The 16,841-nt window shown below is 42.3% G+C and overlaps 4 protein-coding genes across 4 annotated transcripts; 2 read left to right on the top strand and 2 right to left on the bottom strand.

Annotated features, from left to right (window-relative positions):
- Positions 1-1,181: 1,181 nt before the first annotated feature.
- On the top strand, positions 1,182-5,673 carry LOC133904246 (vacuolar-sorting receptor 1-like). Its single transcript, XM_062345704.1, has 12 exons — positions 1,182-1,902; positions 2,438-3,127; positions 3,215-3,303; positions 3,388-3,457; positions 3,544-3,627; positions 3,749-3,825; positions 3,926-4,007; positions 4,142-4,224; positions 4,316-4,373; positions 4,559-4,687; positions 4,910-5,016; positions 5,107-5,673. Exons 1-12 carry the CDS (start codon positions 1,584-1,586, stop codon positions 5,203-5,205), a joined length of 1,887 nt encoding a protein of 628 aa, XP_062201688.1. The 5' UTR covers positions 1,182-1,583; the 3' UTR covers positions 5,206-5,673.
- Positions 5,674-5,962: 289 nt separating this feature from the next.
- LOC133904247 (uncharacterized) lies at positions 5,963-8,191 on the bottom strand. The gene is made up of 7 exons (XM_062345705.1): positions 7,948-8,191; positions 7,766-7,843; positions 7,393-7,499; positions 7,060-7,137; positions 6,635-6,736; positions 6,409-6,487; positions 5,963-6,261 (listed from the first exon to the last, which is right to left on the bottom strand). Exons 1-7 carry the CDS (start codon positions 8,090-8,092, stop codon positions 6,143-6,145), a joined length of 708 nt encoding a protein of 235 aa, XP_062201689.1. The 5' UTR covers positions 8,093-8,191; the 3' UTR covers positions 5,963-6,142.
- Positions 8,192-13,357: 5,166 nt separating this feature from the next.
- Positions 13,358-14,341, top strand: LOC133905343 (chalcone isomerase-like protein 2). Its single transcript, XM_062347113.1, has 3 exons — positions 13,358-13,460; positions 13,588-13,976; positions 14,115-14,341. Exons 1-3 carry the CDS (start codon positions 13,358-13,360, stop codon positions 14,274-14,276), a joined length of 654 nt encoding a protein of 217 aa, XP_062203097.1. The 3' UTR covers positions 14,277-14,341.
- Positions 14,342-15,889: 1,548 nt separating this feature from the next.
- LOC133905183 (RING-H2 finger protein ATL74-like) lies at positions 15,890-16,841 on the bottom strand. The gene has a single exon (XM_062346911.1). The coding sequence runs from the start codon at positions 16,561-16,563 to the stop codon at positions 16,009-16,011; it is 555 nt and encodes a 184-aa protein (XP_062202895.1). The 5' UTR covers positions 16,564-16,841; the 3' UTR covers positions 15,890-16,008.

Genomic DNA, 16,841 nt, shown 5'->3' with positions numbered 1-16,841 from the left:
CCATTTGTTTGTTTGGAGATGATACTAGCTAGTATGTCTGGAAGTCCTGACAGCAGATTTGCCTGGTCATTCTGCTACTACTGAAGTACTGAAGGTTGCAAATTCTCTACAGTTGTTATATTATTGAGATGTCTATCAAGTTGGTTTCTCTATCAAAAGAAAAATACAGTTTAATTTATGTTTGGAATTTGTTTTAGGGGAAATGCACCTTAACATGCTTTTTAGCATTTGACTCATGGACCTGAATTGAAAATGTTCATACTGTTGGTTCGTTTGGGCTCTGGTATTGTGGGCCTGCAGAAGGGGAAAGGATCCTCTGACGTAGCTCATTTTATGTCAGAGGAGCACAGTAATTTATGTCTGCTGCTATAGTTCTTTGATGTAGCTACAGTGATAAACAATATTTTTAGCTACTGTTCACATGGTTAGTGTGCACATTTTGCTGTTTAACAAGGTACTGTAGCAGATCCTCTTATCCGTCAATTTTAGATCGGACATCCATGATTGATTGGACTACTCTCTGACGTAACATCAGGGATCCCATTCCCTGCAGAAGTGGGTGTTGTTGGTAAGAGAGCTTTGAAGACTTCTTATGGAGTCTATATATAGCATCTCTCTCAGACTATCCACGCGAAAGTGCAATAGATAGATTACAATTTATTAAATACTTCATCTAACAAATTTCATTGGATATCTATTACATTTACATGAAGCTTGACAAGTTGACAAAAGTTCCTCAATATCCCATGGCGAATTTCGAACGTCGAGCCCGATAGTCAAGATGATCACTCCAACAACCATGACGCGTAGCTTGTGAACATCCTAACGCACACCTCCAAACACTCGGCGGAAAGGCCTGAAATCTCTTATCATCCTGATTTCCTTGAAAATTTGGAAAGAACGGAATAGACATATCTTCGATCACAAGAATAACGTCCAACCTCATTGATGCAACAAATCAAAGACAAGACTGCTTTTCTGGTCTTTGCGAGTGCTCGGCATCTCGAACAACTAATTCAGCGAGAATAGGATCTTCGTCTTCTTCAGGACCCCTGAGGTTTTGTCCTCAGGGCCCTGCGGTTTTATTTACTCTTACATAACTTAGTCTATCAAGCTTCCTTTTACTGATTAATATAACGTGCAGCTCTCCGCTAGCTCATTAAAAAAAAGAACAAACACGCCACATTTTTCTCGTTGGGCCTTCGAGTCAGTTTGCACTTGCAGCGCCTGCGTGTGAACGTGCGCGACCTGGACACGTTGCTCATCTGCTCTCTCTGTGCTTGCTTCTGCATCGTCTCCCTTCCCCACTTCTCTTTCCTCTCCCGAAACCCCCAGAAAAAGAAAAAGAAAATTCTCTCCCACTCCATCTCCTCCATCCAACTAGAGGTAGAACCATACTTCCTCGCTCCTACACTCTCCTCCGCTGTCAAAATCCAATCTTTCTGCTCTTCTCCGCCGTTTTCCGCCGCCTTCTTCGCCGCACAATCCCACACAAGATCGGTCTTTTTTTTGTTCTTTCGCCGATCGAGCCGCACATACCAATCCAATCCCCAGCTGGGATTTGCAAACTGCAAGGTCGAGCCATGGATTGGAGCATGGGGTTCCGACCCGCCGGCACGATGCTGCGGTTACTGGTGTGGGCGGCGTTCCTGTGGGGCTGCTGCCACGGGAGATTCGTGGTGGAGAAGAACAGCCTCAAGGTGACGGCGCCCGACGACCTCAAGGGCACCTACGAGTGTGCCATTGGCAACTTCGGCGTGCCCCAGTACGGCGGCACCATGGTCGGCTTTGTCGCCTACCCCAAGGCCAACAAGAAGGCGTGCAAGAACTTCGACGATTTCGACATCTCCTACAAGGCAAAGCCCGGCGCGTTCCCCACTTTCTTGCTCGTCGACAGGGGAGGTGAGAAACTCACAAAATTTGCTTCTTCTCCTTGCTGCCGTGGTACGAGTAGTTGGTCTCTGTTAGGTTATCCATGTATGACTTTGCTAGTATTAGCTAGCTAGGCCTTTATAATCTCCAGTTAGTTAGATTTGATAGAGTGTAGTTGAAGGTTTACCACACGTGGACATTTTTTGTTTAATCATATGGTCTTTAGTTTGGTTAGTAGAAGATTAGATCTTGGCATGTGATGATGTGATTGAGTTGAATGTTCGTTGACCCAATTTGATTTGGTACAACGACCAAATCCTTAGCTTCATGTGTGCAGCCAGCAAGGGAACTCAATCCGAAAGCTCATGGTCAAGCCGTCCTGCATTTTGTAGTAGCTATGTCGCTTTCTTGTATTCTTTGACCTTTCTATGACGCTCCACTGATTTTGTTTTCAACCAATTTGCTGTTTATTTAACACTCTTTTCTGTCTGTTCTGTGATGTTTCTATTCAGTTAATTAAAATACACAATGGATTGCATTGTACATTTTTTGTTGTTATATTCAGATTGCTACTTCACAAAGAAGGCATGGAATGCACAGAAGGCAGGAGCAGCAGCAATCCTTGTTGCTGATGACAAGGATGAACCTCTAATTACAATGGACACCCCTGAGGAGAGTGGGAGGGTTGATTATTTAGAGAACATCACTATTCCTTCAGCGCTGATAACCAAAAGTTTTGGAGACCGGCTCAAGAAGGCAATTGATGACGGTGACATGGTTAATGTAAATTTGGATTGGAGGGAGGCCCTGCCTCACCCTGATGAGCGCGTGGAGTATGAATTTTGGACCAACAGTAATGATGAATGTGGTCCAAAATGCGATAGCCAGATTGATTTTGTGAAGAGCTTCAAAGGAGCAGCACAGATACTTGAGAAGAAAAGCTACACACAGTTCACTCCTCATTACATTACCTGGTATTGCCCGGAGGCCTTCATTCTGAGCAAGCAGTGCAAGTCCCAGTGCATCAATCACGGCAGATACTGTGCACCTGACCCGGAACAGGATTTTAGCAAAGGATATGATGGGAAAGATGTGGTGGTCCAGAATTTGCGCCAAGTTTGTGTGTTTAAAGTTGCTAAGGAACACAAGAAGCCTTGGTTATGGTGGGACTATGTTACTGATTTTGCGATTCGGTGCCCAATGAAGGAAAAGAAGTACACTAAGGAGTGTGCTGATAGAGTTATCAAGTCACTTGGTATGTTGTATTTGCGTATGTTTTCCTATGTTTTGTGGTGAGCTGCAGACACACAATAGTTATACTGAATTGGTTTATAATTTATAGGCCTTGATCATAAAGCCATAGATAAGTGTATTGGTGATCCAGATGCTGATGAAGAAAATCCTGTTCTGAAAGCTGAACAGGATGCACAGGTTAGTACTTCAGTGTGAATGTGAGATATTTTCTATTCATCCTATTGTTGATTTGAATATATCATCATCTACCACTTTGCATAGATTGGCAAGGGCTCTCGTGGTGATGTTACCATCTTGCCAACTCTAGTAATCAACAATAGACAATACAGAGGTATATGCTCTTCTATCTGTCAAATTGACTTCAAAAGGTGTGATTTGAGATTACCAGGTGAACTTATTCAAATATATGTTTCTCAGGGAAGCTTGACAAAGGAGCAGTTCTTAAAGCACTTTGTGCTGGTTTTAGAGAAACTACCGAGCCAGCCGTTTGCTTGAGTGAAGGTTGGTGCATTGATTTCCCTAGTTTTTCCATGTTTACTACATTTGTGATCGATACTTCAAGCGTAACTTGCGTGGCAGCTTGTTCTTAAACGTTTAGCATTCATCTTATTTTAAACCTTAGATATACAAACAAATGAGTGCCTGGAGAACAATGGTGGCTGTTGGCAAGATAAGGCTGCTAACATCACTGCATGCAAGGTACTTCCTGTGGTGTTAATTTTTTTTCTCAAAAATCTGGTTTATCATGTATTTGTTCTGTTCAGCTTATGCATATAATACTTATTTGGTGTATATGTAGGATACTTTCCGCGGACGAGTTTGCAAGTGTCCAGTTGTGAAGGGTGTAAAATTTGTTGGTGATGGCTACACTCATTGTGAAGGTACGCAAGGCATCAGTAGATTCATTTTTTGTCATGTTTTTTTTTACACGTACTAAGTAAGAGAGTAAGATCGGGGAGGATCTACATTTGTTAGTAGAGCATTCTGAATCATAACATGAGCCTTGTTGCTTTAGCTTCGGGATCTGGGCGATGTGAAATTAACAATGGAGGATGTTGGAAAGAGACTAGGAATGGCCAGGCATACTCTGCCTGCACTGTAAGTATCAGTTGGATTTTTTTGTGTCCTTAAAACTTTCGTATCTTCTATAAAAATCTGAAATTACATCTGTGGTGTCTGTAATCTACAGGATGATGGCTGTAAATGCCCGGATGGGTTCAAGGGTGATGGTATCCACAAATGTGAAGGTAAGAGTCAATTCCTGAGCTCAAGTAGGGCTATTAGAAGTGCTTGCACATCGCACATAACTTCTGCTTTAATGTCCAAATGTGAATATACACTTTGGAATTGTCTATCGCTGTCAAACCATATCATATATCATTGGCCTTGTCTCTCTTTCATTGTGATGTTGATGTGAAACATTTTGTGATAGATATTGATGAATGCAAGGAAAGGACTGCATGTCAGTGCAAAGAATGTAAATGCAAGAATACTTGGGGTAGCTACGAGTGCGGCTGCAGTGGAGGCTTGCTTTACATGAAGGAGCATGATACATGCATAAGTATGTAGCCCTCGTGTCAGCTTATTATTGGATCGCATGTCTCATGTTGAATTAGTTAACCAGTGAGGCAGGCTAGATCATCTATTTGAAGCACATCGATCATGATTGGTTTTTTCCCCTTAAAAAATTGGCAGTTGAAAGCTCAAAATGGCAACATGTATTATAAATATAGACATTAACTCAACACTGGAGTGATGCTAATTGGGCGTTTATTGTGCTCAGGCAAAAATGCAGCAACAGAGGTAGGCTGGAGTTTCTTGTGGGTCATCTTCTTTGGCCTTGTGGCAACAGGAATTGCAGGATATGCAGTTTACAAGTACAGGATCCGGGTAAGATATGAACAACCTGTACAGGTTCATTATCTGTTGATAACTCTTGGCTGTCATCTAATTCTGTTTTTGCATTGCCTGTGCGAACAGAGGTACATGGATTCAGAGATCCGGGCCATCATGGCTCAGTACATGCCCCTGGACAACCAAGGAGATGTTCACAGTCATTCACATCATATTGAGATGTGAAGAGCAACACTGCCCTTATGAAGATGAAGACTTGAAGAGAGGAAACCAATGATACCTTGCAAATACACTTGTGTTAGATGTGTATAACCGTAATGATCTTATGTGTAGCATGCTAAGTGAGATCCTCTTGTAAATTTCTAGGTTGTTTTGTATGCACCGGTTTCCAGGTTAGAATGTACCTTGACATGGTCTTTGTTTAGTAATAATTGCCATCTCTTTTAGTACCAATAAGGAGATGGCGGAAATGTGTAACTGTTGTTTAGTCATGTTTGTGGTCAGTGGTAGAGGGATTTGAGCGCAGTTGAGCGCTAACATAACAGAAAATTGTGCCGGGCATCCGTTGTTTGGCCAAGGATGGTCATCCAGTGAATGAAAAAAATGTGTATTGGTAAGAGCAGGGAACAGGAATCTTATGCGCGGCATCCATGAGGTTGGCGTCTAACAGAAATATGTACTGCTCTTCAATTCTCTTCTGTTGCATTGCAAATATATTTTGCTCTTAATTGTCTGTTGGGTTCAGTTGGTTAGCTGAAGAACTATTTCTGCAGTTTTCTTGCGTTTGTCACCATCTGATCTTGGAACTGATGAATTGAAATATGAGAGCAACCGTGCTGGTGCTGATTGTTTCTTCAGTATAAGTGTTGAACACTGATGTGCTTAATTGGATTTTGGTTTTTGATACTAAACATCTAAAGCCTGTTGCCTCAGTGATAGCACAATTTTAGAACAGATCATAGTCAGGAATTTGAGACGCGACTTGAAGAATTCCAGCAGAGTTTTCCTTTTATGCCTGGTGTCAAGGAAGGATACATATGCAACGAAAAATGTAAATTTCCTGGGGGCACACAAGATGCAGATTATTCGTACAGGTGCATGGGCCAAAATGGAGGAACAAAAAACTGTTGCTCTCTTCATGTCTAGGATCTTCTTCAATCCTCTATGCTCGGTTCATATACTGGCCATTTCTTGAATCAACAAGGATATCATCACCTACGTTCACAAAAGAGGGCACGTTGACAACAGCTCCAGTTTCCAGGGTTGCCGGTTTTGTTCCTCCTGCAAAATGCAGTATGAATATGATTCCAATTATGATTATCAACTTACATCAGAGAAGAAATGCCCGAGACAATGTTATGTGGTTACTTTGTTAGAAACATGGATGATTAAACAATACAAGGAACATTTTGCAGAAACATTCCCTACCTTGTGCACTGTCACCTTGCCCTGGGTCAGTATCAGTCACTGTCAGCCTAACGGTGATGGGGAGCTCAAAATCAATGATCTACAAATGTTATCGCCATTAGTGGCCAATAATTTTGCTGTGTAAGAATATAATCTAACAATCAACTAGCATACTGTTGAAAATTACGAGAAGGTAATTCAGTAGTTAATTGGATAGCAGATGATGTGGAAACAAAATCGGATATACCCGTCCATTCCAGTACAGCAAAATGCAGTCCATTCCCTCTTTCAACCATTTTTGCTTGTCACCAACATCTGATTCGTTCAATCGACTTTCCTCAAAGGTTGTCTGCAAAGGGAAAATAATGATAGCACTGTACACTGGAAAATTAATGAAATTATTGACTTGTATTGGTCACTAGTTGTTTGAAACATCTGACTCTTTACCTTCATGGAAAACTATGTAGATCAGAAATTGGAGGATTTCATAGAATTGAAGTCCTATGAAATTTTATAATGAACTAATCATGTTGTGTGTCCATAAATTTTACTTCAGTAATTCGTTAGATCTCATTTCTAACAACAGATGCAATGAGGAAAAAAAAGTGAAGCATATAGGCAATCACAAATAATTTCACTGCTAACATATTTGATTGAAAATTGAATGCATACCAAATCCATGAACACAAATTGAGAGCCATCCTTGTATGTAAATTGCTTGGTTTCCTTTGAAAGGGATGCTTCCTGTATCTGAAAGTTTAATGAGAAGAGGCTATCAGATGTTGCATAACTCCAAAAACACCGAGGTAGAGCACTACATGTGTTGGTAAAGCAAAGGCAATCCACAGCAGGCCAAAAGATACCAAATATATAATTCCACAAATTACGGAATTAAAAAAACTAAATGTTCGGTTAGCTAGGTAAAGCATGTACTAGTAACATTGACAGAAAAAAGATAACTGCAAAACTCTGTTCCGGATTGTGAAGAGTGTTGCCGGTGATTACCGTACTTCCTGCTCGAAAGGTTTTCTCAACTGTGTTGCCGGTGATGTAATTGCGCATTTTTGTCCTCACAAAAGCAGCACCTTTTCCAGGCTTGACGTGGAGAAACTCTGTTGTTGGGTGGAGAGGAAAGTTAATTCAAATTTTGGGCAGAGGCTCAGGCTACAGCCTGATTACACAGCAGTATGTTGATTAAAAACGAATCAGTAATCGTTGAGGAGGGAGACACGTTGACTTAATTTCTATAAATTATGGTACGTCTCTCGTTCAGATGAGGAGCAAGAAGAGATACTAGTACTACATTGACCGGTGTATCGGCCCACCACAGCAAGAATGAAATGCACTAGCTAGGAATGAATGGGTTTATGGTTGTTACCTATAACCTTCCAGGGCGCGCCGTCCACCTCGACGTTGCTGCCGACCCTGATGTCATTACTGGAGAAGGCATAAACCCCTGCGACAAGGCCAGCAAGGAAATGAAATGCTATCAAAGAGCCAGTCGAATAGCACAAGAACAAATGGTGGGTAAAGTTGAGGGAGGAGAGAGAGAGAGGTTACGGGTGAAGCGGGAGCGGAGTGGCGCAAGGCGGAGGAGGCGTGCACCGGCGGGACAGGAGGACGGGCGAAGGAGCTGGAGGGAGGAGGCGGGAGCAGCGACGCCGTGGAAGGTGGGGCCGGCCGGAAGGTGGCGGAGAGCGGCCATTGATTGCTTCCTCCCTCCCTAGAACCGCCGGTGCTACTGGCGATAAGGAGGGGATGGGAGATGGGCCCACACACCAGTCGTTGGAGTATGCAGGGAGCCCATTACAGAACCGTTGGACTTGGTCGATGGGTTCATGGGTTGGATGTCTATCGACTTTTTTGTTTTCTAATTTAAGCATATATATATATATATATGCTCATTTTTTAAAAACAGGTAATGACTTCGATTCCGAGCATGGGCATTAACTCTCTCACCCGCATGCTCCGTGGACCGTCCAATTGTGCAGAGCATTCAATCGTATGCAGTCATGCACGTGTGTGATTGAGCCAAGAGTCTAAATTGTGAGCTTTGTACCATCTATTTTTCTCATCTCATTACCATATCTCTTATCACTAGAGGGCTCTTTCTATCTCTCTCCCAATCGCTCTAGATCTATTATTAGAGAAGCAAGTCGGGTGACCATAGAGACCATGGAGGTGTTGTTAGAGTTCTCCCAAGTCGATGCGTCAGGCCACGTCGCTCCTTGCGCGACAATGATTCCTACGACAATGACGTCGGGGAGGCAAGCAAGGTGACCATGGAGGCCACGGAGGAGCTATGGAAACTCACTGTCACTCCTCACCGATGATGACTCCAACGACGACGATGCCCCCACACTGCTCCACCATCATCCTCAATAACAACACCCTCGATGACACCGTAAGTATTTGTTGCGGCTGTTGCTTCGCTGCTCGCGTGCCACTGGCTGCTAATAACCCTCTAGAAGGTTTGAGAACTTCCTATCTCTATCGATTGAAGCTCTTTCATCCTCTATTGCTTATTAAAATCTATCATCCCTACTCAATTGGGTTCCCCCGCACATAAATTGAGATGTCGTTGATGTTTCGGTCATACGGCCATGCCTTCACGGTCGATGCAAAAATTGCGCATTTGACTCTCGTCGATGACGATCTCAGGGGAAGGCATGGTTGTAGGCAGGTTAGACACGAATTGCACCAACCTTTCCATGCCAGCATTGCCATCCAAGAGATGGCACCTCTGGTTTTTATTGCGGCCTACCTCCTACTTTGTTGCACGCCAACCATGTGGCAGGCTTCCGAGTTGCTTATGAAGTTTGGGTAAATTTACTGGTTGACTCCTACAAGTTGCTTTCATAGTTTGTATAAATTGATTCCTAATTTGTGCATGGATTTTTTATTACTTGCTTCTAGATTTTTGTATGAATTTGCTTGGCAATTTAATTTTCAATTTTATGTTCTGATATGAACAATCTGGGCTAGTACCTCAAGAATTCATTTGGTACTTTTTTTTTCAAATTTTCTGTTCTAATGTGGACAGTTTTAGCCATCTTCTCAACCATTTTAATTAAGTTGATCTAGCAATTTTTTCATTCTTTTACAATCTGATGTAGGCAATTTGTGATACTTGAATTTTCAATCTTGTTGTAAACAAATTGCTACCTTCTAGATCGCCGATCGAATTGCTTTTTGCTTGCAGAGATGCAACAAATTGCTTATGATTTTTGATCGATTTGCCTTTTACATTTGTATGAATTTTTCTATACAGTGCTTGAAATATGCCGAGCAAATATATTGAATTTCTTTTCAATTTTGTTTATAGTTATCCTAGTTTTCTTTATAAAATCATTCTAATTGCCTATGGTATGCTGATTTTGTATGAATTTACCTGTATAATCCTTTAAATTTTTCTAGTCGATACATCAAGTTGCATTTTTCTGCAACCCCATATCTCATTGCTCTCTCCTCTGCTTTGCCAATTTACTTTTGTATTTGTATGAATTTGCATATATAGTACTTCAAATTTACTGACCAAATACATCAAACTACTTTTTTTTTTTACGGTTATGCTTCTCAACATCATTGTAAATTCATTGGAAATGTTATGTTAATTTTTGAATTTTCATCCTTAAACATACAACTTGGCTTTTGATGATGAATATATATATATATATATATATATATATATATAGGACACCTATTCTATACTCTAGGAGTATGTACTCCCACATGCAATATACCACCTAAACAAACACTTTATACTCTTTTATCATTTTTAGTATACTCTAATACTAATTCTAAGATACTCCAATATGAGTTGTATGAAAAAAAATTCAATGTTAGCCTTTCATTTTTGCTATATACTCTTTTTTATACATAAAAGAAGTATATACGCAAATTATGATAAAAATCATGAAATTTCATAAAAAAAATTCGTGAGATTTGTATTGTAGTATCTTATAATTACTAATGAAGTATATTTAAAGTGATAAAGAAGTATAACACACGTGTAAAAGTGGTATATGAGAGGTGGAAGTACATACACCCAGGAATACATACTAATTTTCCTATATATATATATATATATATATATATATATATATATATATATATATTAGGTGATATTTTCACCTCCGTGGATCATGCCTCGCGTGCTTACATTTACTAGCCCAAGCGTTGCCTCGTGCACTTCGCGTGGGCGCGCTCTATGCACGAGATGCCAAATATGGATTAGTTGGCTTGATTAGGAAAATTGCTAATTAGGGTGTGCATGCTAAACCACTGTAGCATGCACTGCAATTTAGTCGTATCCTTAAAAATAAGCCTTTTTCACCCCCTTCTTTGTATTAACACTATACGTCTTATATTCACGTTTGCCTGTCAATAAAAATATCAGGTTCTCCTATCCAAAAAAGAAGAACTGCTTCTGCACAATTTTTTTTAAAAAATACTAGATTCTACTATCTCTAAGGTGATAAATGCAAATTTTATTAGAAAAACATCATTCTCACCCTCGTATGTGAGAAATATTTCTCTCCTCGCTCACCTAGAGAGAGAAATATTTCTCACTCACTTACAGGGTGAGAAATATTTCTATCCCACTTAGAGGGTGAGAAGAATTTTTGCATAGACACGTGGCATGCAGAGGCGGATGTAGGATGGGACAGTACGCGGGGCCGAGGAGAGACAAATTTGAATCGTTTCCAGAAGCTATTAAATTTAACCTTATAAAAAACATAATTTTCTCTTAATATTAGTTAATATATTTTCTATTTTTTTAAAAATAAAATATAGGTATTATAATGAATCCATGTTCCACGATCAGTTTAAAACACCTTTTCTTATTTACAAATGTACTATCTTTCCTATAATAAATAATAATAGCTATCCAATCAACGTCTCAATATTGCTTTTTCTAGTTTGATATTGAACTACCATAGAAATTGCTAACAAACATCTATAATTGAAAATAACTAGAGCTCAAGTTAATAAGGAGTAGGGCAATGTAACATAAATCATGACCATTAAGAATAAACGCTTTAAAATTGATAAAGTTTGGCAAGAAAAAAATATTTCGTTTAGATGCATTCACAATAACCATATGTAGTAAATTGTATTTGATGACATCTAATACCTGAAATGTGTGAAAAAAAGATATAATACTCGAAACCTATGTAGTAGATAAAATAAGTGTATATACCAATTGGCTCTTAAGTTATTTAGTTTTTAAATGCTACTAATTATATATACACACACGCTGTTGAACAACATAAGCATAGACAGCCTGGCCGCCCCCTTGGCATGTCACATCTTTTCTCGTCCGCTCAACGAGCGATTTTTGAATCTTATATATGCGAGAAGATCCTATTTTTGTATTTTTTTTTAAAAAAAATGTGTCCATATTTCTGTTAGATTATAGTCAAAGTTTAATTTTAAAGACCAAGCTAAAATAGAATACGCTGTGTATTCTTGAACAGGGAAAGTATAAGCCATGCATGTTCTACATCTTCTTATTCCTTCACCACGAGGCATAAAGAGTGCCGCCTTTTATATTATACTTATATATTTATGGTCTGTTCGGATATGGGAGATTGGATCAAAATCCTTTGAAAATTTGAGGTCCATAGCCCTTCCTCCAAACACTTCACCGTATAATCACTCGCAGTCTGATCTCTACTGCTAGCTCTCTCAACCCCTCCAGAGTGCAAACAGGATCCTTTTTTATATAATTAATTTTTTTGGCATCAGGCTGTAAGCATACTTGAGTTATTCCAGTACTCAGTATTTTTGTACATATCCCTGGGTTCCTTCTTTTTTAAAATGAAAATAAATGAATGCTGAAGAGTTGTTGGCCACAGCATGCACGCTCGCTCACGCAGTCACGCACGCTCGTTTGTTTGGAGCTGACTCCTGAGAGAAGTTGGCGCCACTGATCGAGTGGCATATATCACCTGCCTGCCCTCCTGCCTCTCCTCCTACCAGACCCCAATCGATATTCGCCATCGCAAGTTGCAGCTGCACCTGCAATGCGTGCGCCGATGACACAGTAAGCCTTTGTCATCCTCCTCCTCCCACACTCTTTTAATTGCTCTTCCTTCCTGCTGCTAGCTAGATAGCTTCAGGTCTCCTCCATTCTCTCCCTGCGCAAGCACACATAGGCTTCACTCACGAAAAGACTGATACGAACGCGCGCGTGACTTGGGAAGTCACGGTGCGCTCGTCCGTGTCTGAGTTGGTAGCGGACGGCGGCCGATGGCCGATGAGGGAGGTTTGGGTCAGGGTTAGGGTTAGGGTTCGGGATCCCGATGGGTCTAGAGGGAGATCCAGGGCGGCGACTGATGAGGCGGACCGGGGAGGCTGAGGCCGGGGGCGAGGGCGTCACCGACCGGGCGATGGAGGACCGCCGATAGGCGGTGCCAGCGGCAGGGGCAGCAAAGCAATTGCTCAGAAACGCTAGGTTAGTGTGGCAGCGGGCGGCGGTGACGGATCCGACAGCGGGGAGCCACCGAAGACAATGAAGGAGGGCGGGGGCAGGGGCGAGCACGCCAGAGAAGGAGGAGGAGGAGCACAAGCAGACTGAGGAGGACGGGACGGGGGCGAGCCACCAGAGAAAGAGGGGCGGGGGTGAGCCGCCGGAGGCGAGGAAGAAGGAGGTCTGCTAACACGCGCGATTGTAGTTTTGGTGTACGAAATCGCACACAAACAGGCATGCTAACACGCGCGCGAATTAGACACCCCCTTCACTCACCTGTATCCAAGAAAAAGTGAGTTCATCGTTCATTACCTTCTTATCATATATATCCTTGTCAGATTTACAGGATACACCAATCTCATGAATAATTAATGATTGGTGTAAAAAAACAAGCCTCAAAATAGCCAGGGGCCTGTACAAGTTACAAAATTTGCGCCCTTTCTATAGAACATTGTCTGAAAAGAGTATGTGGCTGTAGTAATTTGTTGCCTGGTAATGTTGCATGTGTCGGAGACTGAGAAGGTCACCGTGGAAGCGGAAGGCATCGCATTGCCGGCGGAGATGGCGGTCGGCAAGCCTCTCTCGCTCCTAGCTCATGGTATGCATTGTTCACGCTTTAAGTTGCTACATGCTAACTCTGGCACAAGCAATCGATCGTTTATGATTATGGAACAGAGCACATAGCATCAGCCTCTGTTTCGTGTCTTGAAATCAATGGCGTGCAGGCATCACGGACATAGAGATACACTTCCTTCAGATCAAGTACAACGCCATTGGTGCCTACTTCGAGAAGAGCCACGTGCTGCTCGAGCATCTGGAGAAGTGGAATGGCAGCAAGGCTGAGGAGCTGGTGGAAGACGATGCTTTCTTTCAGGCCCTCGTTTCAGCTCCTGTGGAGAAGCTGTTCAGGGTCGTGGTGATCATGGAGATCAAAGGCTCGCAGTACGGCGTCCAGCTGGAGAGCTCCGTCCGCGACCGCCTGGTCGCCGCCGACAAGTACGAGGATGACGAGGAAGAGGCGCTCGAGAAGGTCACCGAGTTCTTTCAGTCCAAGTATTTCAAGCCCAACTCCGTCATCACCTTCCACTTCCCAGCAACTCCTGGAACTGCAGAGGTACGTTAATTTTATTCAGTTTTCAGTATGCATTCAGGCAGGGTTTAGTTAGCTGATGAAATCCTGCCGATGCAAGTGACCAATATAAATAAATTACAGTTTGTTTCTTGCCCAAATCATTTAATTTTAAACGTGCAGATATCATTTGCGACGGAAGGCAAGGACGAGGTGAATGTTACGGTGGAGAACGAGAACGTGGCGGCGATGATCCAGAAGTGGTACCTGGGCGGCGCATCCGCGGCTTCTCCGACGACCGTCCGGAGCCTGGTCGATCATTTCGCAGCGCTGCTCTCCCCATGATTACATCCGCAAGTACTAATTTGCTTCCAGATTAAGCTAAGCTCGATCGTGAATTCTGTCGATCCTCTGCTCTCGTGTGCTGCAGCAAATTGCAAATAAGACTGGTTTTTTCATCTGGAATGCATTATGTTCTGATGGCATGGTTGCCATTCTGATGACAAAGCTTGTTCATTTCAGAAAGAGCCGTAGCTCATTGCCTTGTTCAGCAATTGAGGGAAATATATTATGATTGCTGCCTAACTCGTCACCTCTAATAAAATGAGCTTTTTTTTACCGTCCGTGTGAGATAACAAAATTATAACTTGGAAGTATCAATTTTTTGTTGCCTCCTTAGTTATAATTAGTGGTACCTCTCCAAAGATGATAATAAAACCTCAAACTCCAAAGCAGAGGAGAATTTCTCTCCTCTGAGAGTATTGTTTCTTTGTATCATTAGCCTTCTGCAGAGTCTTTCAGGCATCAAGTGGATACAGTTAGAATATTTAATCTAGTGCGTGGTGAACACATATTACATTTGGCCTAGAAATCTATTTTGCTTAAATTGCGTTGGGACTTGGAAGCTTGCAATAAAGATGGAAATTGACACGATAATTTGTTTGATAGCAGCACCTTAGAAAAAACTGAATCGTTGATGAGTGGGGATATATGTTGGTGGATCAATTTGAGAGGGATCTTTGGAAGACAGGAATTTCACAATAATTTTGTATCATTTTTATAGAAAACAGTTTAATTCTAGCATGAACCGAAAAGGATTTCAATTTTGCAAATAGGCTACTTAGGTTTTTAACATCGTATCATTTAGTGCATGTTGGTTCACATATTTTTACTTTGAGGGTCCCTTTGAACCATAGGGTTTTATAGGAAATTAGAGAATTTCAATATTTGTGAATTGGGAGTTTTCCTTACAAGAATTGTTTAGTACATAATTGTCAAGTTGCTATGCGATGCATTCTCTTGCCCCCTAATTCCGTAGAATAATAAACACGAGCTCAAACCTTTCGTTTTATTTTGTGGAATTTCGTTATATGCCACTAGTGAATTTTATTTTCCAGCTAGAAATGCAATCTATCCTACCCCATTTTCTTCAAAATTCTTGTGTTTTCGAACCATCCATAATTATGAACTCTAATATCTCTTGCGCTGAACATCTCTACATCGTATTATTCTTGCGTTTTATAATTCCTGCATTGCAAATAGGTTCTGAACTTGTTTAAAAAAAAGCACTGGAAAAATAAAAAAGACTCTGAAGTCTGGACCATCCCAAACCCAATGCAACCTCAAATATTAAACAAGATGGAATCTAGAAAAATCCCAAATGTGGTTCCAACGTGGAGAGAAAATCATGAAGCAGGACAAACAATAAACCAAAGTGACAAAGACGCTACAAATACTGTAGCTAGCTCCTTAGTTCTTAACAAAATTTAGATCCCACCTTACAGGTATCCAGGATTTCAATTTTGTTTTACATTTTTTTCTGTTCACCAATGAAAAGACCAAAATTTGTCTCTACTCTGTATGTCTCACTGGTTAGTGAAAAAAATTTCAAAATTAGATATTTTGTTTCTATCTTAAATTCGTGAAATTTCGCCGATATTTTAATCCCTGCATATCACCGCAGAGAAATAGAAAACAAAATAGCAAAACAGTTGGGAACAAAGCCATGTATTTTGCCCTTCAACCTGTACGGTACAAGAAACTGCAAACCAGCAATCAACGACCTGTCTGCACGGCGCTATGTCCCGTCACCGGCCACCGTTGCCTCGCCGGCGCCAGCCTCCTCGAGAAGAGAGTTCCGGCATATAGGGCATGACGAGTGTGCGGCGAGCCACATGTCGATGCATGGCACGTGGAAGCCGTGGTGGCACCTCGGGAGCACGCGCACCTTCTCGCCGCTGGCGAACTCGCCGAGGCAGATGGCGCACTCCGTGCCCGGGACGCCGGCCTTGGCCTCGTACACCTCCACCGGTATCCTCCTCAACTCCCTCTTCTTCAGCCCTGCGTCAGTGGCTGGAACTGCGGCCGTGACGGCAGCGGCGGGTGGTGGGACGACGACGGCGAGGGTGCTGCGGCCGCAGTGGAGCGCGCAGCGGATGAGGGAGTTGAGGCCGAGGGCGCAGATGAGGACGCAGAGCAGCGCGGCGAGGATGATGACGATGTTAGCGGCGAAGCTGGCGCTGCTCCCTCCCGCGGGCGGCAGCAGGGCCCCGCCCGCGGCCGAGGCTGGCGTGACCAGCAGCGGCGCCGTGGATGCATCGTCGGCGGTGTGGCTGTCGCCGAGCAAGCGCATGGTGCGCGCGCGCGCTCCTCAATATATTAAATGAATTGCTGTCAAGATCGCTCTAGCGAGCTAAAGAGTTGCTCGATCTGCACCTGAGGTACGGTTGCATGGAATGATCGTGTTTGCGAGGAAGAAAGAACAAAACAGATGTTCGTTTGGCATTTGCTCGATCATATATGCTCATGAGAATCGAATCGAATCGATGTAGACAAGAGATCGGTGTCGTTCTGAGTGCACGCACACCTTTCTCGCTCTTTTTCTTGCTAGCGGCGCAGATGTGAAAGCAT

This window comes from Phragmites australis, chromosome 22 (assembly GCF_958298935.1).
Source record: "Phragmites australis chromosome 22, lpPhrAust1.1, whole genome shotgun sequence".
NCBI classification, from domain to species: domain Eukaryota; kingdom Viridiplantae; phylum Streptophyta; class Magnoliopsida; order Poales; family Poaceae; genus Phragmites; species Phragmites australis.
Note: the sequence above shows the minus strand (reverse complement) of the source record. Positions and strands in the feature narration are given on the sequence as shown.